The sequence below is a fragment of the Cuculus canorus genome, chromosome 4, assembly GCF_017976375.1.
Source record: "Cuculus canorus isolate bCucCan1 chromosome 4, bCucCan1.pri, whole genome shotgun sequence".
In the NCBI taxonomy this organism is placed as follows: domain Eukaryota; kingdom Metazoa; phylum Chordata; class Aves; order Cuculiformes; family Cuculidae; genus Cuculus; species Cuculus canorus.
In genome coordinates, this window is record NC_071404.1 from 78,352,104 (window position 1) to 78,378,128 (window position 26,025).

The 26,025-nt window shown below is 50.5% G+C and overlaps 1 protein-coding gene across 10 annotated transcripts in view; it reads left to right on the forward strand.

Annotated features, from left to right (window-relative positions):
- SLC4A4 (solute carrier family 4 member 4) overlaps window positions 1-26,025 on the forward strand; it is a 199,524-nt gene that overhangs the window by 51,084 nt on the left and 122,415 nt on the right. For all 10 annotated transcript variants that reach the window (XM_054065581.1, XM_054065583.1, XM_054065584.1 and 7 more), the window contains one exon: window positions 13,254-13,327. In XM_054065581.1, coding sequence (XP_053921556.1) covers window positions 13,255-13,327 — 73 coding nt within the window. In that variant the 5' untranslated portion in view covers window position 13,254. Of the gene's footprint in view, window positions 1-13,253; window positions 13,328-26,025 lie in introns of those variants that run through there.

Below are 26,025 nucleotides of genomic sequence, written 5' to 3' on the forward strand. Positions count from 1 at the left end.
TGCTTTCCATTTCAGAGTGGGTCTGTCTGCGGTGTGCTACTGACACGTACATCACAGAGTGCGCTTGGAAAGAGAAGGTTCTTCTTGCTTAAGAGCTAGAAGTACTTCTGCAGGAGTGTGACACAGGCAGAGATTCCCCTAACTGTGTAAAAGCAGGGCAGAACAGAAGAAATACATCTGAATAAAACTGAGCTGAGCTTTGGGCGCTCAACAAAGGCTTAGGACACAGTGAAGTTCAGTAGGTGGCTTGCGTCACTCAAACGCGCAACTGAGAACACGTGGAAGTGACGGTCTGCGTGGGCTTTGGGGGAGAGGAGGGGTCGGTACTGCGCCAAGCTAACTTTGTCCCATGCAATGTCGCTATTTCGCTTGAAGCGCGGGTCTGTGAGTAGGCTTTGGTGTGTAAAGCCTAACAGCTCGGAGCTTCCCTGGCTCAAAGCCTTGCAGTTTGTGCAGGGAGCATCCGCACCTGTGAGACTGGCTTGCGGTTCCTGCAGAGCACCAGCTTGTGCGAGGAGCCTTACTGGCGTCCGGTGGCAAGAGGGAAAAGTTAGGTCTGCTGGGCTTGAATTTTCCACCTTAGCGGCACTCTGAAGCTCAGCCCGCGAGCCTGCTAGCATGGAAAGAATGTGAGCAAGTCTGGGCTTGAGCGTAGGCTCAGGCCCGTGCTCCGCTGACAGTGTAGGCGAGCCCAGGCCCCCTTCCTTGACTGCTGCGGGCACCAAACTGCAACCGTGATGCTCCGACTATTCACTAGCGTGGCCTATTCCAGTTTGCGGTGTAAGCTAAAGGAGTGGGCACCTAACTGGGATCACCCTGAGCTGGACGCTCCAAGCCTGTGAATAAAGCAGTGAAACAGCAGGAATTGCTGCAAAGAAAAACTTCCCGGTTTCGTAAGTTTTGTTTGGATCGCCCATCTCTTCCCTTTGCCAAAAATGCAATGTATAATTTTTGTTGAAAGGAAATGCAGTGCAAAACAACTCTGCGGAAACCTCGGCTGTATCTTAGTGTCACAGTCTTCTCCAGACGCTGAATAAAGAGAGATCGTGTCTCCTGCTTTTAAAATAATTACTCGAATTAAAGATCAAGCTGGAAGAGCCCGGAGCCAATGCAGTTCACTGAACATTAGATCTACAACTTAATTTATTAAAAAGCATTGCAAAACCAACTTAAGCTCATCATGCTCAAAATATATCTCCTGGCAAGTAACCTGAACGTCCTCTGAGCTCTCAGCTCAGGAGCAGTGTGGGAGGGCATGGAGGTCTCTGTGAACTCTCCAAGTTCTCTAATTGCTCTCCTACAAATGAAGCTCTCTTTCTTGAACCTGTTTTTGCCTCCTTCACTCTAAATGATTACTAGGACAGCGTTGCACTAAGCGTTGCTGGTACAATAATGCCTAGGGTTACAGACAGCTTGGTGCACTCCTGGGGAGGCGCAGCTCAGAGCTCCAGGTGGTTTTCACGAGAAGGTCAGCACGCTTCTAGATGTGACCCTTAATTTGAAATTTTCAATAACGTCTGTGAAGTCCTGAACTGTGGCATCAGCCCAGCTTTTCTGGCTCTGTTCCGGGATCAGTCATTCCACTTAGCAATAAAACAAAGCAAGATAATGGGCGCAGATAACCGGGATTGAAAATTACTGTACACTGTTTTCCATTTACCTTTAAACAGCCATGTTGCAATTAGATGCCGGGCATAAAGCTGCTCTTTGTTAACAGGTATCTCCAGGAAAGTTGTGATTACAAGGTTTATGAGCTGGGTTCAGCGCTAGGTGGTTGTATCCGGTATTTGAGAAAGTGCCGGCAGCTGATGGTTCAGCCAGAGTCACCGAGGGATCCCTGTTATCTCGTGCTCACTGACACCCTTATCGCCAAAGGGACAAAAGGCGCCTTCGTATCCAAACCCTGTGGAAAATTAGCTGGAGTTGGCTACCGTCGTACCCTCTCCTGGAATGGAGGTGTCTAGTTAGAGGTGGTAGGTGAAATTTGCTGGCACTATCTTGTGTGAGTACAGCACCCAGGAATCCCGGTGGGAAGGATTCCTGTTGAGTTGGGCATGAATCGGAGCAGCTCCGGAGAGGCCAGGCAGGGCGTGCTCAATGGGTGCTGACCACGCATGTTGCCTTACGTGGCCCTCTCCATCCCTAGGTGCTTCATGGCCGCACCTGATACACCCAACTGCATCATCTCTTCATTTCATCTTTTAGGTGTTGTTATTGTTTTCTATAATCAGTAGTTCAGTAAAACGCTTCCTTGGCTCTGCCAGCCTAAAAGGCAGTGTAAAAGTTGCTTTATTCAGGTGTATTTTTATGAACATATATAACCAAAGCAAACGTGCTGTTGTGAGCCTGTTATAGAAGGATGGGTTTCGGCCGTTTCTTCACAAAGAATGTCTGCCTCAGTTTTTTTTAAGCAGATTGGTGTGAAAAAGAGGATGGAAGCCCACAGCGAGAGATCAGCGTGAGCAAATAAGCCTGGTCCAATACGCTTGTGTGTCGTATCTTAGTGCGCAGCTCCTGGCCCACTACCATTGTAACTTGGCTCTCGTGGGCACTAATTCTCATGCTTTACTTAATCACCCTTCGTGCTGTTTTGTTGTGGGCTGTACTTCACACAGAGTGTGTTTGTGTTGATTGAGGCTCATGAAATGGCGCTTGAGTTTGTTGTTCATAAAGCAGGAGGAGGAACTCTTTACAGAGTGAAGGGAGAAGAGGAAAGAGAATGGGGAAGCTCTAAAATACTTTTTATAAGTCTTGCGCATGTTAAAGCGCTGTGGCTTGAAACCCTCATTGATAAAAGGCTGAGCCGCGCAGGAACCTGGAAGTTTCCTTTGTGACAAGAACATTTTAGGGTAGTCTGGGAAGTTCATGTTTCTAGACTAGTGCTCTTGTGTTACTGGAGTCAGGAGGGGCCAGCTGGTGATACGGGGAGAGGAAAGTGCTACAGGAGCCTGGGTAACACGAGGAGCCTTCCTTTGGTAAGGGAGATGCAGTGCTCTGCGTTTCCTAGGCAGTCTCTATCCAGAAGAATGATTGCTTTCGAAGTCCATTGCTGGAATGGATGAGGTTTTTCAGGTGTTGCCTGTAAGAAATACCTATGCTTAAAGCCCTGTTTTCTCTTCCAGAAATCTGGTTGGTCTTCCGGATGAGCTTGTTAGTCATTACGCTGGTTTTCAGGTTTTCTTGGAGGACCCTGGGCCTCCTGCAGCCGGGCTGCAGCCCAGCATCACTGGGCTCCTACCAGCTTTTCCCCGCAAGTTGCTCTTCCATGGCAATGGGTCACTAGAAAGGAGTTCAGCAGAAGGTCGCTGTGGGTGCTTTGTGGCAAGAAACTCCTTTTCAGCTCGAGGGTAATTGTTTTGCTCTCAGGCTCGGTTTAGGCTGGTAGGAGTAAATCTGTTTTGGGCTGCCCATAAGTGGATGTCATCTAGAGGACAGTCTTGTTAAAACCTGGGAGCTGCCTGCTCGGCAGTTCAGTTACGCTCCCTTGGCTGCGGCTGGAGGATGCAGTAAATCCTGCTTCAGGGCACTCGGAACCAAGCGAAGAACGTGACAGTCCCATGAAGCAAAAAGCCAGTCCAGTAGCACACTCATTCTGCTGGTAAAGCCAGTTTAACATTTCTAAACGGATTGGTTTTATGCAGGATCATGCGTTGTCTGCCTGCACCACTCTGCTTTTATGCTGCGTCATGTTCCTCTGGTTTAAGTTGGTGTCTGGGTGGTGAGAAGCCCGTATCGCTTTGTTTGCTGACTAACGCAGCAAAACCGCAATCATGTGCCCCTGCCTGGTCTGGGCCAGGCTCTCATTAATAGCTGATTGATAGTCTGCAGGTCCCAGTTTAAAGGTCACGGGCTTGGTCTGCTCTCCCCTGGCACCACATTTCCAAGTCAAAGTGGGACGTAGGCGTTGCTTTCGTCACTGGATCACCAGAGCACGTGGAAGGGCAAGGAGTGCCCAAAGGTGGTGCTTTGCTCCATGCACCGGTGACCTGCTCCCTCTTGCCCACCACAGGGAGTTTTATCAGGAAGGGTACACAATCTTCATTTGCTTTCTGTGCACGTGCTGTCGGGGAGTGCACGTGTGGATGAGCTCTTCCATAAGGTTAGTGGACGTGGTAGGGAGTTCACCCAGCTGGCGTGGGCTTCGTGATAGCTATTTTCTTTGATAATATTGGCAAAACCACGTACAGACCTGCTCCTCTCATCTCAAGATGTGAAATCTTTAGTAGTAGAAAAGTTTCCCTGCTTGTGGGCACAGGCCTGGTTAGGGATAGCCGGAGATCAGACACACGCGGTTCTGTCCCAACAGCCTGGTAGGGTAGGATAGACTAAACTACTTCAGTTGGAAGGGACGTACAGCGATCACCTCGTCCAGCTGCCTGGCCACTGCGGGGCTGGCTGACGGTCACAGCCTGTTACTAAGGGCACTGTCCAGAGGCCTCTGAAACACTGCCAGGCCTGGGGCATTGACCACATCTGGAAGCCTGTCCCAGTGTTTGTCCACCCTCTCTGTAAAGAAATACTGCCTGATGGCCATCCATAAAACCATGGAATCATTAAGGCTGGAAAAGCCTTCTCAGCTCATCCAGTCCATCTGTCAGCCCGCGCCTGCTAAACCACGTCCCCAAGTGCCACATCTAAACACTGTTTGAACCCCTCCAAGGATGGAGGTTCCATCACTGCCCTGGGCAGCCTCTGCCAGGGCTTCACCACTCTTTTGGTAAAGAAAACTTTCCTAATATCCAGTCTAACCCTCCCCTGGTGCAACTTGAGGACGTTTCCTCTCATCTTGTTACTTGGGAGACGATTCCAGCACCCACCTCACCACAACCTCCTTTCCCGGAGCTGCAGAGAGCCATGAGTTCTCCCGTCAGCCTCCTCGTCTCCAGGCTGAACCTCCCCGGCGCGTCTTTGAGCCGTGATCCCCACTCCCAGAAGCCCCAGAGACTGCTCTCCATGCACAGAGTTGCGAGCGTGCCATGGCTCTGCAGAGACGAGTTGTCACCTGCAGCCACGTTTCTGACTGATCCTCATGATGTCCTTCCTAAGGGTTCTGTGTGCTTTGGGTTCTGGGGCTTGTGCTGGCGTGAGCGGTGTTTTGCTGAGCACGTGGTGCTCTGCAGGGGCAGGACCGCTCCCCGGGCTCACGGTGCTCTGCGCTGGGACTGATTTTCTGTCCTTCTGACTGAGACTTAAATTGGTGGAAGTGCTGAAATTCTTTATTTGAGTTTATTCTCAGCTGACTTTAACTTGGTTTTTCATTTCTCTTCTGTCTGGAAATGTTTGTTCAGCTTCACTGAAGTTGGGCCTGTTTGTGGGTTTGTGTTTTGGGTTTTTTGGTTGTTGAGTGTTTGGTTTGGTTTGTTTCTCCCCCTACCCAGTGCCGCTGGTGAAGGCCAAAGGGCGTTTAGTTAGGAAATGGTCTGTTTGCATTTCTAGCTGTAGGGTCTGCGTTAGTTGGGATTGACTGTTATTAAATTAGCGCTTTATGCCTGCACGGGCCGATGCCAGTGACCTCCTTGAGAGGAGATGTGTCTCATGTCCCGCAAGGAACAGTCACCGTGAAGCCTTCCAGACGAGCAGTTGTCACTTGAGTGAGGATGAGGTGAGCTTGGGGCACTTGAGTGTCTGAGAGCCCACTGGTTCTTTTCTTGTCTGACCCTGTTGGAGAAGTTTTCTTCCCTCGGTCTGGATTATATGCATGTGCAGAGGTCTGGGTTGGGGGCCTTTGCCTCTTCTGCCTTTGTTTCACAGTGACATGCTCTGATCACCCCCACTTTGATGTGCTCTCAGATGTCATCGCGTCCCTTCTTACTTTTGAGTAGCATCTCACTGGTAGGAATTCCATCATCTTATGGTGACTCTCAGCGGGTAAATTTGCTGAGCCCGATTTTATTTGCCTTTTTTCCCTCCCCCTCAAGGCCTCTGCTGTTTAGAAATGAAATCAGCTGCATGATGTTCTCATGGTTCGCGGTCCTGCGCTTTCTGCAGGTCTCACTCTGTGGCTGGGCAGCCCGCGCTGTGGCTGCCTGAGGATCTGGGTGATAAGCACCCTTCCAGAAGCTCCTGCTCGTGTAACGCCGCTCTGTGCTGCTCCCTTGTGCCACATGGACGGTGTCTAAGGCTGCGTATTGAAGCAGATTACTGAAATCATCCATGTTAAAAATATCCTTTATGCTGGATTATAGTTTTGAAACCAGCGTGTCGCGAAACCGCTTATCACTTCAGAATGCCAAGATCTGGATCAGAAGCGCTGTGACTGCACTCTGTGAAGTGCTGAAAGTGCATTAGCTCCCTTGGCCGCTTCCGATGCGCCCAAACTGTTTGATGTAGCCGGGCTTTCTGCCCGTGCCGGCAGGGCTTTGTGCTGGGCCAGGCCTTCCCTCTCCCAGAAGGAAGCATCGGGGCAGCATACATTCCATACTGCTTGCTCAGGCGGGTGGTCCGGAGTGTTGTGATGCTTTAGAATGACTGCAGCATCTCCAAGATGCTTGGGAAGGCGATTGGGAGGAAAATGTGCAGCTCTAGGGGTTGTGTGTCGGAAAGCGTGAAGCCTGGAGGAGAGGGCGAAGCTCCAAACTGTAATTACAGCGGTAAAATTCAGCCGTGATCCGGTCTCACCCGTTTTGTGTTAGTGGGGGTATTTTGTGTGCTGGGGGTTATCGCTCTGGAGAAAAGACTCTCCCCCGGAGCAGTCCCATGGGAGGACGCGTGCAGCAGCTGTGGCTGGGATTGAGAGCGCGGGATTGTTTCCCTGGAGCAAACCAGGTCTGGGTGAGTGTGGCGCTGGGCGCTGCCCCACCTCGCACTGTACACACTGCCTCCTCCACTGCCGAGTGGGAAACAGAGTCCAGCTGATGATCTCGCACTTCAGGGAGCTTTTTCCCTTGGAAAGGCAGTCTGGCAAGGCTGAGAGGCCGCTTTCACACTCGTGTCTGTGGTTGGGAAGAGCTGTGTCAGGGCTCAGGCACCCACACCTGGATCCTCGAGGCTCCGTGTGGGCAATGTTCTTGAGCCTCTGTTAAAGTTGTGTGCTGAGCTGGTGTAAAAAGCTCGTGACATTGCAGGCAGCTCTTAGCCCGTGGTCCTATGACACAGCACACTCGGGCACCGAGTCCTCGGGAAGAGCTCTTATGCAAGACTCCAAGAGCAGCTACTTTATGAAACAAGATTGTTTTTCGATTGGCACGGGTTTAGTTGAAGAGCATGTGAAAATGCTGTCATCAATCAGCCCTCTGGAGCGGTTTGATCGCAGGTTTATTGAGTGCTAAATGGTCAATGTGCCATACGCTGCCTGATGAAGTGGGGCCAACACACGCTGTTGTCTTTTCATTTTAGCCCGCGCCTGAACTCCACTCTCCTACTGTCACTTCCCCGGTTTCAAACCACTCCTAAGAACTTGCCAACCCTTTTTCTCCCAAGAAAAATGTTTTGAAGCAGGCAGGGGATTTTAGGAGCTTTTTCCTGCCAAAACTGAACTCTGTTCTTTTTTTTCATTAGTACACAGAACTGAAAAAAAATGTAGGGACAGGCAACTGGATGTGTAACCACGGTCAAGGAGGAGGTTGCCCATAAGGCATAAAACTGTAACAAAAATACTGCAGGACACGACATTGTCATGATAATAAATGACAAAAAATAAAAAAAAATATCCTGCAGGCTGTTCTGAAATAGTGATTTTTAGGAAAAATTCACTCCTGCTTGTGGTTTAAAAACCTGACACTGTTCTGCCTCCAGAGGAGACCTTTGTGTGTGATTTGTATTTCATGCTCTGCAGAAAAGCTACAAAACTGCCTGGTTTATGTTAGCCCCAAACAGCGATATTCATAATATTTGCAGTCTGAAATAACTTCTCCCCCGTGGATTGGCTCATCTCGCGGAGCTCCTGCGTAAGTGTGATCTGGAATTCCTTTTGGAGTGTCTCTACCCTGTGCTGGCTCTGGCTACGGTAAATACAGCAGATGTACGGAAGGATGCTCGGCTGGGCAGGTTCACGCCTCCTGCTGGAGAGGGGCTTTAACCAAGACGCTGCAAATTGCAGATTCTGAGTGAGTGAAAGGTGGCCTCCTCCCTGCTGGTGCGTCTCCAGTTCCAGCTCCACGGTTTCCTTTAAGAGAAGAGGAGGAAGGCAAAGAAGCAGCTGACTTAATCAGTTTTTATAGAGTTGTGTCACTTTATGGTAAGCAATCCAAACATAATAAAACAATGGCTTAAACTGCTACACCTGCCCTGGGGTCCAGTGCCAGCATCCTCCCTGGTAGTTCCTTGGTTTCAGTCATGTTCCTTTCTTGCTCGTGCAGAAGGAATCTTGGCTTCATTCAGTCGCAAGTATTTTGCCCAGTAGTTCTTTCATTGTTGGAATGTATCGAAGATGAAGAGTTGTCCTGAGGTTGTCATAGCTATAAGTTGAAATCCAAATTATATAATGTCTCATTAGGACTAAACTCGCTTTTTGCAGTCTGAGTAGCGTGGCACAGTGTTACTGAATGTAATGGGCTGCATTTCTGGGGTGAAATCCATGTAACTGAGGCATTTCAAGCCAATAAAAGGCTTGAAGTTGAGGTTTGTGTTCTCCTTGGTGCTGCCTGGTGGATTGAAGGCACCCAGCAGCCTGGGATTGTGGTGTCCTTCAGCTCTTTGTAGCCGGCTGCCGAGAGCGCCGGGTCGGCTGGGAGAGGAAGCGAAACCTCCATGACTGATACTGAGGGGTGGACCTGTCTTTTCTCCAAACATCCCTTCATCCTTTCTCCCCAGCCCCTCTCACAGGCGTGCTTCGGTGTCGGGTAACAAAAGGCTTGTGTCACTGTCAGCCTGAGAGAGACCAGCGAGCGACAGCAAACCTCTGTGTTTTCATATGCCCTTTGAAAAGGTGTGTGATCCAGAATGTGTGGTTGGTATGAGGAACCTGCAAAGCGTTCTTACTTTTTGCTTCCCCCTTGTTTCCTCATAGTACGCGCACGGTTCGTCAGCAGCCGTGCTGCACGCATCGTGGTCCAGCACGTGCTGGCAGTCCAGTGGAACTGGAAAATAGGAGTTGGTACTGCAAAAGGCAGAGCACAGCCCGAAAGAGATGAGCAGTGGAGGCTCCTTTGAGGCTGTGAGTGATGCAGCCTTTCCCTATCCACCCTGCGTCGTCAGAAGAAAGGGGGCTTGAGCACGGTGCGTGCATTTACACCTCGTAGTCCTATAGCGTTTCGAGTTATCTCAGGGTTCGGGATTTAAAAATACCTTAGTGCAAGTTCTTTCTGCAGGAAGCAGAGGCTTCTGTCCTCCTCTGCCTCTGAGAGGAGGACAACCTTTTGCTGAGAAAGCATGTAAATAAAGGCTGTTTCAGAGCTGACGGGGAAAACACATCCAAGATAAATTTGGCAACGCGTTCTAAAAGTGCATCAACCAGAGTGTGCTGAGTAGAGCCAGAAACTCATTTTTCCGTGTGATAGAGCCCATATGCAAGTACGTGAGAAAAACAAAACACATCTAGCCCCTAAATAGGAATCGGATGTATTAGGGCTGTTTATTCAAGCGTTTGCGCCTGGGCTGTGAGACCATCATCTGGGACCAAGTCTCCTTCCTGATTTCCTGTTTATTTGGCCGTTGTCATTGCAGTATCCAAATGCTTCACAGGTTGCAGAGAAGAGAAGCAATATTATTTCTGTCTCTCCGCAGCTGGTTGGCAGAAGCAGCCCCATCAGCGTATTGGCTCGTTATCTTTGGGAGGATGTGCAGACGGACACACGCTTGGCATCTAACATGGGTGGCTTGGTGAAGGCACTGGTTCTCCCCACCGGGGAAGCCCTTGTTGGCTCTTCCCTGCACTACATAAACTAGCTGATGGTTGCCTTCTTCCACCTCTGGGCACCTGGATGATGGGTGTTGCTTGTCACAAAGTAGTTTTGGTGGTGGAGAACATGTCTGAGAGAGATCAAGGACTCAAGCAGCTTGTAGTTTCTCACTTAAGTGTTTTCTGTCCTGACTTGCTCAGATCCAGACCCTGAAAATAGAAAACCACTATTTTTTACTTCATTCTTTTTTAGGTTTCTTTCCAAAATCCTGCAGCAGGAGTAGAGGGGATGTAGGCCTGGATAAAAACTTACCTGAACATCCTGTGCTTTTTACCTTCTTACAAGGTAAACCACTCTTAAACCACAGCTCATTTCTGGCAGAGACTCTACAAAATTTCCACCCTTTCTTATTTCTATCCCATGTCATAGAATCGCTTTGTTGGAATAGACTTTGAGGTCATGGAGTCCAGCCATACCTGTCCACTGCTAAACCAGATCCTTGTTTGCGTCTCCTCCCTGAGACAGTGAAAATATCTCTGCTTGCTGCACTGCTTCACTGATAGGACTCCACCAGTTTTCCAAGTGAAGATATTCCTATTGTTTCATGCTATATAAATATATATGTGTATATATATATATTATGTTTAATTTTTGTAGGTCTCATTTTACATTATTTGAAAATTTCCAGTCTGAAATAGTTCCCGTGTGCAAATTCATAAAGGATGTTTTCTTGCTAGGTTTTGGCCTGAAGAAAGCTGGCAGTAATCTGAGAAGGGCAGAAAAGACCAAGTCAGGAGAGGTGGCTCTCGGGAGTCTAATCGCTGGACTCCTGCGGATTAGAGCCAGGGCGTCGTGCCAAGGCGACCGAGCTCTATTCCTGGCCCTTTAAACCCCCCAGCTCCTTCAGATCCGCTCTGCGTGCGGTTCGGGGAAAGCATCAGGCTTGCGATGTGTCGTAAGCAGTTTGCCAACCCTCTGCAGCCGGCGAGCGCGGCTGCTAAATGAGATAAAGTGATCCGAGGGAGGAGAGGGGCCATTCCTGGGAGGTGGGTAGGAGCGTGGGGTCCGGCACTGCTGCCTGCAGCCGGTGCTGCCCTGGATGCTCAGCAGCGCCGAGGGTGGGCAGGGTGATGCTGGGAGCACGCGCTGCTCCGCTGGGTCATTTGAGCAGACGTTCCACCCCGGGAAGTCTCAGCACTGTATTCCTTGCCGGCAGTAGAAATTGCTCCCTTCCTTCCTTTCTGTTCTTTTCTCCCTCTCCCCCGTGCCACGAGACTGCTGCTTCTCGGCTGCTGCTGCGCTCCTGGACTGATGCTGCCGTGCTGAGGGGCCGGAACGTGTTGGTGCGTGGGGAATGGAGGCAGATGCCGGGGCACGTGGTGTGTGAAACTGTAAGAACAGACTTTACCGAGTAATAAAGCGCGTGCGGTCTGTGTTTGGTCTGGAAATCCAGTCCCATCTGTTCCAGATGTTTTCAGCTGTGTTTATAGCAAGGAGCTACTGTGCTGCTTTGCCGGGGGGCGGGGGAATTAAGAAGAAACCAATACGGACTGTGCCTTCACAAACAGGCAAGAGCATCCATGACAAATGTTCCCTCTTGTTGCCTCAGAAAAGATGCGTAGATAATCTTGAATAATTTAATGAAGAGCTGGAGTTGTCGGGGAAGGCTCCTGTGTGTGTGCCTGAGCGCTGTCTTTATTGGCAAGAAGCACATCCGACTCCTTGGCGCGGGGCGACTGCTGTGGAACAGAACCTTTCCTGAGCCAGAGCAGCTTGGTCCACAAATCCGCCAGTGTTGGGGCCTCCCCTCTGTCAGGCAGCGTGGGGTGAAACGGCCGGGATGAAGGGAACCAAGCCTTTGGAGCTGGTGCTTGTTGCTGAGCACGGGGCTGTATTATTTGCCACCACCTATAATCCGTATGAAAAATGCATATTTCTGTGTGCCTAGGGTTTGAATTGGGCCTGCTTTGTGGCCGTCTTTTTTATCTGTAACATTTGCGAGTCCTTTACAGGAGCTGAGCTGCAGATGAAGAGCAAAGGATAAGGCCAAGGGTGTTAGCGAAGGTGCTTGGGGCAGAGGAAAGTAGGAAAGACGGGAGAACGGCTGCTGGGCTGCTGCTGTCGGAGAACGGCTGCTGGGCTGCTGCTGTCGGAAAATGAGGGCTCTGCTATGTTCTCTTTTAGCTGGTGGTTTGGTTCGGTTCAGGTAGGCATTGGCGTGCGGGGTAGGCATCCCAAGACGTTTGGATTTCTTGGAATTCATCTATTCGGATTTTATCCTCCTAGATTGGAATGTGTCCTTAAAAAACGCTATTGCTCCCACTGCACGTGGAGGATCCTGTGGGATCACAAGTGGAACGTGAGGAAGTTTTGACAGCTCTGTCTTTCTGTCCCCTCAGAAACGAAAGAAAAAGGTGCTGCTTTTTGATCGTTGCCCACATATGCCCGTTTCTTGCCAAACCAGGCTGCCAGCTTGGTCTCTGGTTGTATTCAGGGAGAAAGCTTCCCTAGTGACTGCCGGCAGCGAGCAGCGAATGTCTGCTTAACCCCTAAGCGCTAGGAAAGGGCGTTGGTTAACACAGCAAGCTTTTTTCTTTGTTATTTACCATTTTTGTCTTTGCTTGTTGAAAGCGGAACCCTTGGGAAGCGTGCGGGGTCTCAGCTTGTAGGTGAAACGCATTAGCATGAGTTCTGGGTAGCGTCAGGGCAGAGCATGTATGGCAGAGCCACGGAATTGGGAATCTCTTCTGTACAGGGAAGCGGATAAGAGGAGGGAGAGAAAAAGGGAGGGAAGAGAAAGCAACTCCTAACCCCAGTCCCCGAAGGAATGAATGAATGGGTGACACACATAATGACTGCTGCGATGGGCTGACTCGCTGTAGCTGGGTCTCTGGCTAATCCTCGGATGGCAGATTTCTGTCAGGCCAACATGTGACACAAAGCTGGCCTCTCGGAGACACGCGTGCTTCGCTGGTATTAAGAGGCTGGCGAAAGGCTGCGCTCCCACTGGGCATTCGGCCGTGCGCCTCTGTCTGCGTCCGGTGTGCGTGCTTGTGTGTCTGCCTGGCTCTGCTGCCCGGGGATGCCGGGAGCACTCTAAAACTGGAATTCCGCAAACTCCCGGCTGTTGCATAGACAGTCCCAAACTTGCCTTCTTTTTAGAGAAAAGGGGGGGAGAAAAAGGCACAAGAAACAGGAAAAGCTGTCAGCTGGCTGGCCAGGATTACCTTTCCCACACCTGCCACCACCGATGTCCTCTCAAGGTCAGGACTCGAGCTCTGCCAGGCCAGCTTAACCCAAACGCCGCTCGCAAGGAGCTCTATGAAGGAACAGCAGGCGCTGGACGGAGAGCAGGAGTGCCCGCAGGAACATGACCAACAGCTTGCAAGTTAACCTGCCCAGGACCTGGGCCGGTTCCAACACCTCGCTCCAGGAGAAGTCTGAGCATTCCTTTTTTCTTTTCTATTACTATAGGATGGAGGACGAGGCGGTACTGGATAGAGGGGCTTCCTTCCTTAAACATGTGTGTGACGAAGAAGAAGTGGAAGGTAAGAGACTGGGCACCGCTGGGGAGGAAGGGTGTGTTTGTGCGTGAGATCAGCACAGTCGGACAGAGGGGGAAAAGGGCGCCTTTGTTTGGCCGAGTAATTAATCCTAAAATTGACTGAAACGCTGGTAATCTTGATGGGGTGAAACTAACTTTTTGAAGAAATCCACTTCTGCAGTTGAGGGGGGAACGCTGGTTTGTGCTGCCAGCACACATCGCCCCTTCCCACAAAATTGGTTCTGGCAGAGTGGCTCTAAAATATTGGGGCTCTTTGTTTTTATTTCCCCCGTTACAATTTTGGCAGCGCTCGTGTGTCACCGCTGCGCCTGGAAGCACTGGGATACGGGGCAGGTGCTGCAGGTGGAGCAGGAGCTGGAAAATCTAGCAGGGTTTGGGCTGGCTGTTGGGGCTGGTCGTGAGGCAGCAAGAGCATGTCTGCCTGGGTTTTCCATTGAGCTTAGGAGAGGGTTTTTCCTTTGCGGAGGAACTTTTTAACAGAGCAAACAGTTTCTTCACTTTTTTAGGAACAGAGTAGAGTCCTTTGGGAGTGTTTTTGTTCTCTTTCTGACTAAAAGAGTTGTTAAATACCAGAAGTAAAAGGAATTTAAAAGGAATTTAAAGCAGTTCAGTTTCAGGTTGTTTTGGAAAATTATGAAGCTGATAGGAATGAATTCTTTGCAGCAGGTTCTCGTTTACTTGTGTTATGAGGATCGGCTGACAGCGTGCTTGATAAATGAGCGGGGGAGAGGGAGGAGAGGCCGATAGGGTACGTACGCTGCCTGGAAGGGAAAGCAGGCCAGCATTTCACCTCCCAGTGCTGTCCCTCCCCTCTTGGCTTAGGTATCTAATGTTATTCTGATTTCCAATTCTAATTGCTGCAAACAAATGCCGGTGGCTTTGGGGTTTCAAGTGTTTTGAAAGGAGTAGGTTTGTCACTGGGAATGGACGGGAAAGGATTGAGCATCTGAGAGAAAATAACCTCCAAAAAGATGGATTACAACCTTTCCAGCAAAGCAAGCCAGCCCTTTCCCTGAAAAAGCTGTGTTTTTTTTTCTCCCGTGTGCAGTAATCTGTGCTCGGTAGCTGTAAATCATTGCGTTGGGTGTAACGAGGCCGTTTGCTGTCGGCAGGATCGGCGTGGCGGGGGGCTGTGTTAGCCTGGTGCCTGTGGAACGCTTGGGACTTGGGCACAGCAGAAACATTTGAGAGGGGAGAGAAGGAGAACATTTCTTACTGTCTGAAGCGTTGCCCTGTGCTGTTGTGGTGCGTATCGCCCACATGCGATGCTCCAGAAATGTATTATAGTACAGGTTGTCATACAGGTGCTGCGAAGAAGGCTGGGGTTGGTGCTGTAGGGAATAGCTGTGGAGGTGGTGGGTTTATCACCGTATTTGCATGTAGATAACTGCATTGGATTTAGTTGGGCTAATGGACCGGTTACAGTTCATCTCGCTGAGGGAAGAGGAGGAGGTGAAGCAAGTATTTCTAATTGCACACGACAGGCCTCGCAGAGCTGTAGCTGCTTGTCTGAGCCTCCGGAGAGACCCGGAGCTGTGTAGCCGGCTAATTCCCTTCTGCGTGCGAAAGGCAGTGCCCTGCTTGTCGCCAGGCTTCTGCAGCTGACCCCGTAAATCAGCCGTGGTGCTGCCGTCCCCGGTGGGGCCACTGCCGCGGCTGCAGCAGCTGTTGGGGTCACCACGCCAGTGCGTGGTGGGGCTGGTGTTCGGCTGCTCAGCCACCTCACTCTGCTGGAGTGGCACAGCCTTGAATTCGTAGCGTATCCGGTGGATTTGGGGGATTGCCACGGTGCAAGTAATCGTTAAAGGCTTTGGCGTTTTGGAAAATGCCTCGGAGGGGCAGGTGGGTGTCCTCAGCTCGTGCGAACTCTGTGCAGATGTGTCTTGTGTGTACACACGTGTAATGTACGTGTGTGTGTAATGTGTGTCCACCCCGTGCTTATTGTCTGCGTGCATAGAACGAGCTGTAGGCTTGCAGAATGGTTGGGTGGGAAGAACCTCAAAGCCCACCCAGTCCCACCCTCTGCCATGGGCAGGGACGCCTCCCACTGGCTCAGGGGCTCCAAGCCCCATCCAACCTGGCCTGGAACCCCTCCAGGGATGGGGCAGCCACGGCTGCTCTGGGGAGCCTGGGCCAGGGCCTCCCCACCCTCACGGTGAAGAATTTCTTCCTTATATCCAATCTATATCCCCCTGTTCTCAGTTTAATATCCAGTAGAAAGGCTAAAACGTCAGGTTGAAGGCCCTCGGCTGACGCTTGGTGCAGATGCTTTCAAGTTTCTGCTGGATTTGTGCCCTGCAGGTGAGATGGTTTCAAGGAGGAGAGCATTTGTCCAGAGAGCTGAAGGCGTCACCTCTGACGCGCTCTCTGTTCCTCCAACAACTTTCATGGTAGAGTTTTAATGTATTTTTCTAAAAGGCTTGGAATATTTGCATCCTTGGTAGGAGAAGGCAACAGCAAGTGGAGTTGTTACCTCCAGATGCAATTTACTTTTCTGGTAGTTTGTATTTTTAGCCTGCTTTCATAACAGGAAATAACACACATACAAAATTGTTTGCCTTTCTTGCCACTTCTCTCTGTTCCTCTCCCAATAACTTTTTCCACCTAGCAGTCAATTTCCATCATATTTCTTGGGAAGGCTCCTTAAAGCTCCTCTGAATTTCACCACATTTTTAGGACACAACCAACTGAGCAGAGAGGGGAGACCGTATGCTTTTCCCTCTGTTAGGGAAAAGGGGATTGTAACCTCTATGAGAAGAGAGCTGACAGTGCAGTGTTAGGGCAGCGGGACCTGGGGATTCCCCGGCTGAAGGGATTTGCAGAGAAGAATGGGAAAACCCTCCTGTGGAGCATCATAACCTGCTTGGAAAGCAGGTCGCGTGGGAATCGGTTTAGGTTCAAACAGGTGAAGACAGGATTTTGGAGTCGTCACTTTAAACATCCCTCTGGCATGTTCTTTGCAAGAAGAGAACAACAGTGCGGTGTCGTTTATTCATGGCTGATGGCCCGGTGCTGTGTCCGTGAGATGGAGAGAACAACCCGGAATCACCACGGCACTCGTTAATTAGGTTGTGGAGTGGCGTGGGGGAGAGGGAAGGGCTTTGCTTGTTAAGGAGGAGTGAAAACGGGCATTTTTGGTCAGTAGGATGCTGGGACATGTTCAGCTTGGGGCAAGTGTCAGTTGCGCCCTTGCTGAGTGAATGTCATGTTCACAGAAACTGTGCGTACCTGACAAAAGAATGTCCCTCTGGCCCCTTCCAGAGGCGGTTGGTGCTTCTCCAAGATGCTCCTGGGCCGGAATGGGCTGGTGGTTTATCAGCAATATCAGCTCTTGGCATTCAATAGTGATGCCATGGAATGATTCCAAGGATGATTTCCATGTTTGTGGGGTCAGTGAAGGGGCTCCGTGGATTCGATCCGTACGGATTCACTCCAGAGAGCTGCTTTCCTGGCCAGCCCTGATCGTGCACATCAGCGCCCAGCAATGCAGCTTGGCAAGACCGGGGATCCTGGGTCCGGTTCAGAGCGGGGAAGGAAAGCCAGTGTGAAAAAGCAGCCTTGCTTGGGGGAAATCAGGAAGAGGCACTGCCCTAAGCCGGACCTCCTGTGCGGGAAGGCCGTTCCCTTAGAGCACTGCGCGTTCCTTTCCTTGAAGGTAATGACAAGTTGCAGCGGTGCCACCGTTGGAGGGCCGGGGTGGGTGACATAAACAGATTACTTCATAACCACTTTGGCAAGAGGGGAAAAGCAAAGCTCCACCTTATCCGTTGAGATAAGGGATTCTTGGCTCCTTAAGCGTGACTTCCCCCCGGGCCTGCTGCCGCCCGGACTTCACGGTGGGGAAGAGGATGCGTGGTTTCCAGTCTGACAGGCCGGCTGTTGGGAATTCTGACCGTGTGGCCAGGAGAAGGGACCGGCTCTGGTAGCGAGTGCTTTGTCCTGACTCTCAAAGGATCTACAAAGCAAAGGTTTCAAGAGTCTTTCTCGGATCCCACTGCTCTAAGAGTGAATTCAGGGAAAAACGCTCTTAGAGTGGCACTTTCTCCATGGATTCTGCTATCATTATGGGATTTACTAAACTAGGGATTTTGTCATGACTCTCCCTAATGGCTTTTTCCGTCGTAGCTGCTGGCTCCCCGCACTTCACTCCTCCCGGCTTTCCGCTCTCAACCCTGTTGTGTCACTGCGCTTTCCTGGTCGAAAGCTGTGTGAGACCATAAGCCTGAGATGATCACCTGATGGCTGCATCGATGGGGAGAGAGGCCGAAAGGGCCGAGATAACTGTGAAAATCTTTATCTCTATTAACAGCAGGCAGGAGGTAGCAGAAATGAGCTATTTTTGCCTATTTACTTTGTCTTCTTTTCCCTTTCTCATCCTCACCCTCAGATTTTGATCATGGACTGTGGGCAGACCTTCTCTGTTTTCAGAAATAACCGGACTTGTGTCATATCAGATAGAGTTTTTAATTGCTTCTGAAATAAATATGATTAAAAATTAATCAGATACAATTCCAGCACAGACTGTACTTCATTAATATTCTTTGATCCCTTTAATTTGTGTGCAGCAATAGGCTGGGCTGTATTTTGCTTTGGTACAACTGAGTCAGGTTTTGCTCGTGCGAAAGCAAAGTGATGAGGACTTGAGCACTGCCTTTTTTGCTCTTTGTCTGTGCGGCAGCTGGCACAGCTTGGGGATGGCGGGCACGGACTGGGACACAAACGCTGCCCCGCACAGCTCGTGAAACAATTGGATGGTTTGGATCTTCTCAGCTTTGAGGTATCAGGATGAAAGATTTCAGATGAGCTTTAATTCTCCACGGCGCTTTGCGGGATACTGAAACGTGCCGGTCGCTGCTTTGCCACGAACAACGAGGTTCAGTTCTGTGGCTTCACTGCAGACTTTTGATAACACTTCAAATCCCTATGGGAAATTTGGAAGCGGTTTGTGTGCGTGTATGCTAATTAAGTCAAAAATACAGATGCTGTGAAGTCTGTGAAATCTGAGTCATTCACAAAGGGGTTTGTTCAGGAGTTTTTGTCATTAAGATAGTGTCACTCCCAGTCATTCGATAGCTTGGTGTGAGTAAAGCTGTGATTGTGCTTCCCGTTGGCCTTTTCCAGCAGGTCTCTGTGTTCCCCATCGCTGCAGGAGTATCGCTCTGGTCATTACAGATGTCTCATCTGCTGTCAGGAATCAGCATTAGCTTTCATGTTGCTGGGGTTGTAAGAAGCGTAGAATCATGGAATTGCTGAGGTTGGAAAAGCCCTCTAAGTCCAGTCCCACCGTCCCCAAGTACCACCTATACATGTTTTTTGACCTCCTCCAGGGATGGGGACTCCACCGCTGCCCTGGGCAGCCTCTGCCAGGGCTTCTCCTCTCTGTCAGTAGAGAATTTTTTCCTAATATCCAATCTAACCCTGCTCTGGCACAACTGGAGGCCATTTGAGAAGGTGTTGACGCCTGCCTACGCCAAGCTCTGTGAGAAAAACCGCAGTCCCAGTTCAGATAATGATAAACTGACTATACACAAGGTAGTGATAAGTTGGCTGTGCAAGCAGGAGAAATGGTGAAAACCCAAGAGCAGCTGAGTCAATAGATGATGTGATTTGTCCATTGCAAAGCAAAGGTGGTGTTTTCTTCCGAGCGATGGTAAATTTTGCACTGATACGTGCTGTGAGCGTAAGGTACGTGGCGGTGGAGGGAGGTGTTTCCGTACCATTCTGACAGGGACTGGCTTCTCTCCATCTGTGATGGGTTTAGAAACAATCATCAGCTCTCAGAACTGGCAGTGAAACTAATTTACTGAGGCCATGCTCATTGGGAGGGTGGCCTCACATAGGCCCTTTGGTGGGAACAGCTTCTCCAAGTGGGTGTTTTCAGTTCCTGGGGCCATCCTGAATCCGAGAGAGAGCAGGCGCTTGGGCAGGACATGGTAGTCCAGTCCCAGGGCACGGGCCTCCCGTGTCTCAGCAGTGACTCTACAGAGGTCACTTTTTGAGCCCTCTCTTCTCTTGTTCTTTGGTTTCTGTCGACGCTGCCACGTGGCTGCGCGTGCAGGCTGCTGGTGCTGTTGTGCACCTGCTGGTTGCCTGCGAGTCTGCTCCTCTCCTGGGTCGTTTCAGTAAGGATTCAAATCTGGGCTTGTCGGACCTTCTCCCGGCCGCTGTGTGTCCCTTCCCCTGCCCAGCAGCTCTTGGTTAAGGTGCAGTAGCACTGAATGGGACAGTTCAGGATGGAGATGGAAAAGCTTTTGCAGCCTTTGCTCAGTCTTCAGAGGTGAGCCCCAGATGGGCTGGTGGCCCTTCCCAAGCTTTTCTGGGACATTTAATGTTAAAAGATAATACCAAATGTATTGGGAAAGCCCTGGTGCAGTTGTGTGATGCCTGTGTTTGCTCTCTTGGGCTGTATTTAGCAAACTCTGTCTTGGTTTTTCCCTGTTCACTGAACTGATGGATTTTTAAGAGACATCCTCTGTGCCGTAAATCCAGGCATAGGGAATCAGTGAAGGCAAATGACAGAACCCACTTGGTAAGCAGGGGAAGATACTGAGGCAGAAAGTGAAAGATAGCTGAGCCCCTGTGGGGGTTGGGTTCCTTTGAGCTTGGCAGCAGCCTTTGTGCAGCTGCGGATCACAGGAGGGTCCATCCCAAGCCTGGAGCTGAGCTTCATCTGGAAACTGATGCCAGGGCTGTTTCGACAGCCCGCAACAGTAAGTGTGGTCTCTGCACTGGTTCAGTCATTGTCCCGGCCTTTGTGAAGGTCTGTCCCTTCCTCGCCTTTGGGTGATACGGTTGGACTTGATGACCTCAGTGGTCTTCTCCAACCTTAATGGTTCTATGGTTCTGTAATACTGCTAATCTGATTGCACAGCACTGGGAGAACTTCCTTAGCAGTAAGAAGAGAGGCTGAGGAGGGACGTAGGAGACTCGAGTGCTTCCTTGAAGGAAGCGTTGTGGTGCTGGAGAGGTGTCCGGAGGCCTTGGTGCAAATGGTGCTCCCGGCAGTGAGCACCATGATGTTTGCATTCCTTTGTGGTGCCCTGCTGGCAGCAGCTCTGCCTTCCAGTAACCCTCTCTCTGTCCGCAGTCTGCCTTTCATAGAGTGCACCATGGCCTCTATGGGTTTAATTATAAATTATAATTATAAATTATAATTATAAATTCTAATTGCAGCCTTGGAGTCAGCATTTTCTTGCCACAGCGCTGGTTTTCTGTCTTGGGATGTGGTGCTGCAGAAATGGGCAGTTATGGGGACTTGCTCTGAGCTGGCTGGTGCTTTGCAAACCCAAGGAGGATGGTTTAGGTAGGTCTCCGCCTGGCATGTTGTGGTTCAATAGCTTGTGTTTCATAGAATCGTGGAATGGTTTGGGCCTGAAGGGACTCTAAAGCCCATCCAGTGCCACCCCCTGCCATGGGCAGGGACACCTCCCACGGGAAACAAACTTGTGTTTGTTGCTAACCTGTGCCCAGCTGTTGCCGTTTGCTCTTCAGGCTTTGGACGATGTGCTGCTGCAGGCAGTCATTGTCAGTGATGAGGAATTCAGGCTCTAAAGGGATCACAGTGTTTGCTGCAGAGTTTAGAGAGGAGATTTCGGTGGCATTCCTGTTGCTTGTGCACGAGCGGCCAACCTGTGGCACCTAGAGAGCAGTGGGAGGTTCTCTCTCTGAAAGAGAGGCACTGCTTAGATGCCTTGGCTGTTATATGACAGCTCTTACATCAGAGAGTGATCCAAGACCTTCCTGCGTCTATGAACTTGTGCGGAGTACAGCTCGGAATTCATTTAGTCAGCCTTGCTAATTAATGAGATGGAAACATGGAAAATGAGGCCAAGATTTTCAGCCAAGATGAGCCACTTTGGGTGGTCATGGGGGCATTTCAGAAGGGGACATGGTTTTTAAGGAACTGTGGTCAGTGCTTGAGGCAGATGCTGGAAAATCCAAAGGTACCCTGCTTCCAAACAGCTTGGTCTGAAACCTGAACAGTCCAGCACAGCTCTCCTCCTCTGCCCTGTTCCCCCAAGCCATGCATTTTCCAGGTCTTCCTTTTCTTCCATGGAATCCCAGCAGTGCTGGCCAGATTAGATCAGATCACAGAGGGACAGGTTGGGTGCTTCTGTAACCTCTCACGGCTTCAAAGAAGAGACAAAAGCAGCTTATGGGGTTGTGGGTAAGAGTCTCGCAATGGCTTATATAAAGCTCAGTGAGAATACCCCAAACACATGTTTATTGTTCTGTCTAAACAGTGCCCACCCATTAAATCATTGACAGCTTCCTTATATTTTCCTGTCACGGAGCTGTACTTGATAGCTGTCATCAGCATGTCTCTTCTGGGCTTCACATTCGGATCCTTGCCAAGCAGCCGCTGCCGTAGGTTTGGTGACTGGGTTTGTAGGATCTCCAAGAAGTCAAGTGAAGACCTCACTTCATTTGTTTGCACTTTCTTTTCCTTTTTCGATGTTCTTGCCTTCACTTTGTGCGAGCTCCATCTTTAAGAGCCATCCTGTTCTTGGGGGCACAGTGCTGCCTCACCTCCTAAACGTGCCCTGCTAGAACAGCCCCCGAATCTGGTCAAGAATTCAGCAGTTCAAGGCTGGGTCACTGATGGGGAGTGAGCCGAGAAGCTCAAGCTTTAGGTGGACGAGTAGGAAGACCCTCCTTGTGGCTAACTGTAGTGTTCTTATATGGGAGCCTTGTGAAGACACGGAGGTAACTTTACGTAAGGATTAAACTGGTCTTTGGAAGGTAGTGAAGTTGGTGAAGGACTGCATACCAAGATAGAAGTGCACTGATACAGATGCGTAAGGATCTTCGGGCAGGTTCCCTGCTCGATGAAGGAACTGCGTCTTCATTGCTTGTGCTGGGTCCTCTCTTGAGTGCTTTCATCTTAGCCTTGAATTTGGGGTTCTTGCGTCAGAGCTGGCAGAACTGAAGAGAGCTTGGTTGTTTCCAATTTCATCCCTTCCTAGTTCATCTGTCACATGCAGAATAGCTTGGGTTGTGTCTCTCCTAGAGCCTGTTTCTTTACTCGCATTTCTCTCATGGCAGCCATTCTCCTAATGGCATTTATTGAGTTCTGAAGGCCCTACTCAGCCCTGTGGTTGTCCTCTTACAAGTATTTGGTCCTATCACCTGGTGGATTCCCATTCACCCTTCTCCCTGGCCAGCTGCCATGTACCAGGGAAGAGTCCTGCAAATATCCAGGTCAGAAGAGGGCCGGAGAGAGCCATCTTGGTTCCCCTGGTGCCGATGGTTCCTTGGAGCGGGTGTCACGCAGGCTGGGCGTCCCATCCCACATGTGCCTGGATGTGTGCAGCCATAGCTGTCCCTGGGGCGGTGGAGTTGGTTGGGATGCAGGGCCGGCGCTGCTCCTCTGCTGCCGCCAGCACCTGGAACCCCTTGGAATTCAGGTAGAGCTAAGGGCACTCGGCACGTGATGCTGGGGCCTTTTGTTCTTATTTCTTGAGCTGATTTGAAACTAAGCAGGGCTTACTTTGGGACTTGCTTAGTGCTACTTTTAGTAGCTCCCCCTTAAAATGGATCATCCCTGTGATTTATTTGTCCTTCGGGGCCATCAGCTTTCTATGTCATTTATTTCCATGGCTTCCCAGAAGCCCAGAAGGATTGTTCTGCCCCAGGTTTGAAGAGCAGCCGCTGAAAGCTGTGCTATCCTTGCTGTAATCCCAGCGGCGCGTTGCCTAGTGCCACGTCTGCGTGCTTAGTGCTACGCTGACCCCTTCCTCCTCTTGGCCGCAGAGGTGCCGAGCTGTCTTCTCACCGTGCTCCTGGTGGGCTGCAGCTTGTGTGACGTGGGAGCTGCGGTAGGCGCAGATCCTGCCTGCCGGGCATCGCTGGGGAGCAGGTTCTCGTAAAGGTAGCGAGTCGTTAGTGGGAGGAGTGAAAGCCACACGCTCCTGGGATGTGCGCAGAGCCACATCGAGAGGTAAAGCTTCCCACCCTTGGGAATGGTCCACTTCAGTTCCATCCAGGCGTAAGGCTGATAGCTGGGCTCTGGAGGAGGACAGAGGGGGGCACACCTTTACCCGCCTGTGTCGCACTGGAGGTCAGCCATGCCCCGGAGCTATAAATGGTGGGGGCCAAGCCCTTCGTTTGGGCAGCCTGAAATTGTAGAATCATTGGGGCTGGAAAAGCCCTCTCAGCTCATCCAGTCCAACCGTCAGCCCAGTCCCATTGCGCCTGCTAAACCATGTCCTGAAGTGCCAGGGCTACACGTGTTTTGAACCCTCCAGGGATGGAGACTCTCCCACTGCCCTGGGCAGCCTCTGCCAGGGCTTCAGCACTCTGTCAGTAAAGAAGTTTTACCTGCTATCCAGTCTAACCCTGCCCTGGTGCAACTTGAGGCTATTTCTTCTCTTCCTGTCAGTTGTTCCTTGGGAGGAAAGCTCAGCACCCACCTCACCACAACCTCCTTTCTGGGAGCTGCAGAGAGCCGTGAGGTGTCCCCTCAGCCTCCTCTTCTCCAGGCTAAACAGTACCTGTCCCGGTCCCGGCGAGCCGGGGTGCATTCGGCTGCCCAAAGCAGGAGGTGTGCGTGGCCAGAGCTTGCGGAGAAGAGGTTGGCTCTGGAGATGTGAGTGTAACCACATGAGCCTGTCTGAGCCTGATCGGGTTTCATGTAACTCTCCTAGTTCTGAAAGTAAAAACAAGGGCCGGGTGAAAACTGCTGATACTCGGCTCGTTTTCGTTGCTTTATTAATTTTTAATGTTAGGTTTGGATCTTGTTTCTTTCTAAGGTGCCAGTCTGAGATTCTTTATGGGCTGGTCTCACCACGCTCTAAGTCTCAACAACCCCAGTCATGTGGAAAGGATTCCTTCCCAGATATTATGCACTGGGCAGCTTTATCCTTTGATCCTGTAACTTCTGGCTCCTTTCTCCAAATGGATCAGTTTTGGTTTTGCCGAGCACGAGCCATTCCGTTGTCACCATTTTCTTCAAAGAGTTAGTGCTTAGCAGTGGAGATGCTCGAAAGTAGAGGGGTCTCTCTCTGCTTGGGTGTTTGGCTGTAGATAACCGGGATGAAAAAAGGATTTCAGTCTCACACAGTGTCAGGCGTGAAGTTTGCACGTGATCACGTGCTGACGTTGTGGAAAGCTGCGGACTCAGCTGGGTGTCCAGCTGAATGCAGAGGCCTGAGGCACAAAAGCTATCTCTGTGCTTGGATAATCAAGTCACACCTCCTGATTTACCTTTTTTTCCTTCCTGCTAGGCTGTGATCTCAGTTTGTATTTCCTGTAACGCAGGTTTTCAGGTCATACCTCACATTTGGATTGCTACCATGGCCGCTGGTAGCGTATTACGTGTATGTGTTGAAATACAGGGTGCAGAAGGGAAGACTTGTTGCAGGATGAAGCTCCCCTGAGCCACCTAAATTTAGCTTTCATGAGACACCTGAGCTGTACAAGTCTCCACTGGTGCATCAGGTCTATTCTGTGTGATCCTTCTCGGAGGAACTGGTTTCCTCCCAAGGAAGCAGTAGGAAGTGATAAAGTTCTTTAAGGCAGATGTGGTTCCAGAATTAGTTTGGGAAACAACACCTGAACTATGAATTTCCCTCTATATAGATGTTTTTGTCCTTTGACATCTGGATTATAGCATGGATTGATCCACGTGTTTCAAACAGCACAGGTGTCTTGTGCTCCACAGGCCTGGAGATGTCCGGTTTGGGGCCGGCAGAATTGCGTACAGCAGGATCCGTGCCCTGCTCCCAGCGTGCTTCTGCTGCAGGTGGATCTCAAGGTCTCCTCACCGTGTATGTTTAACCAGAAGCTCAGCTTACGATGCCAGGCTCATCCTGGGTCTGTCGCATGGACAGGGCACCGCTCGGTGCCTGCGTTGCCTGGACGCCTCTTGGTCTCCAAACAACTCCCGTGCTTTCTTCCAGTGGCAGAAAGGTATTCTTATGGGCAGAAAGGTCGGGGTTGATTCCGGCCTTGTGTCACGGTGACTGCACAAACACTGACACAGAGTTATGGGTATGGAGGTGTAGGAACCTGGGATGTTGGAAGGAAGTTCCCGACTTCTCCTGCTGAGAAACCCTTGTGAAGCTTTCTGCAAACCTCGGTGGGTGGTGGGAAGCAGAAAATGAAAGGAGGCCAAGATTGCAGAGGTAGAAGGTGGTCAGGCTATGCTAGCACGAATTTGCCTACGTAAACACAAATAAGGAACTAATGGGCAGCTGGAACTTTACCAGCTCAGGGAGTTCAAGCCTGAAGGTTTCTTACTCACCGGGGCAGGGTGCCTGGCACTGCTGGGGTCAGCGATGCGCTGCTGACCAGCCAGAGTTTCATTCCCAGGACGTCAACAAGACCATGCCTGGCTGAAATGAAGGCCAGAGATGATCAGATATTGCAGGCAGGGAGGGAACGCTGTGTTTTAGAGAACTGCAGTAATTCAGGAGTGGTTTTGCCCAGTAGAACTGACTCAGGGAGTCTCCTCTGCCCAAGCTCTAAATCTGGATTCTGAATCACGAGCTGCTGTTCTTTAATAGCGTTTAATAAAGCAAAAGATGTGGTTTCAACCAAATCTTTTTCTGGGGGGAAACTAGCTCATCATCTCTGATGATGACTACTTGTAGCTTTGTTAATAATCAGATGAAACGGTTTCGCTCTGGGTTTGGTGCACGGTAAGGTTCTTCCTCAGGCAGAAGAAGCCGCCTTTGAAAG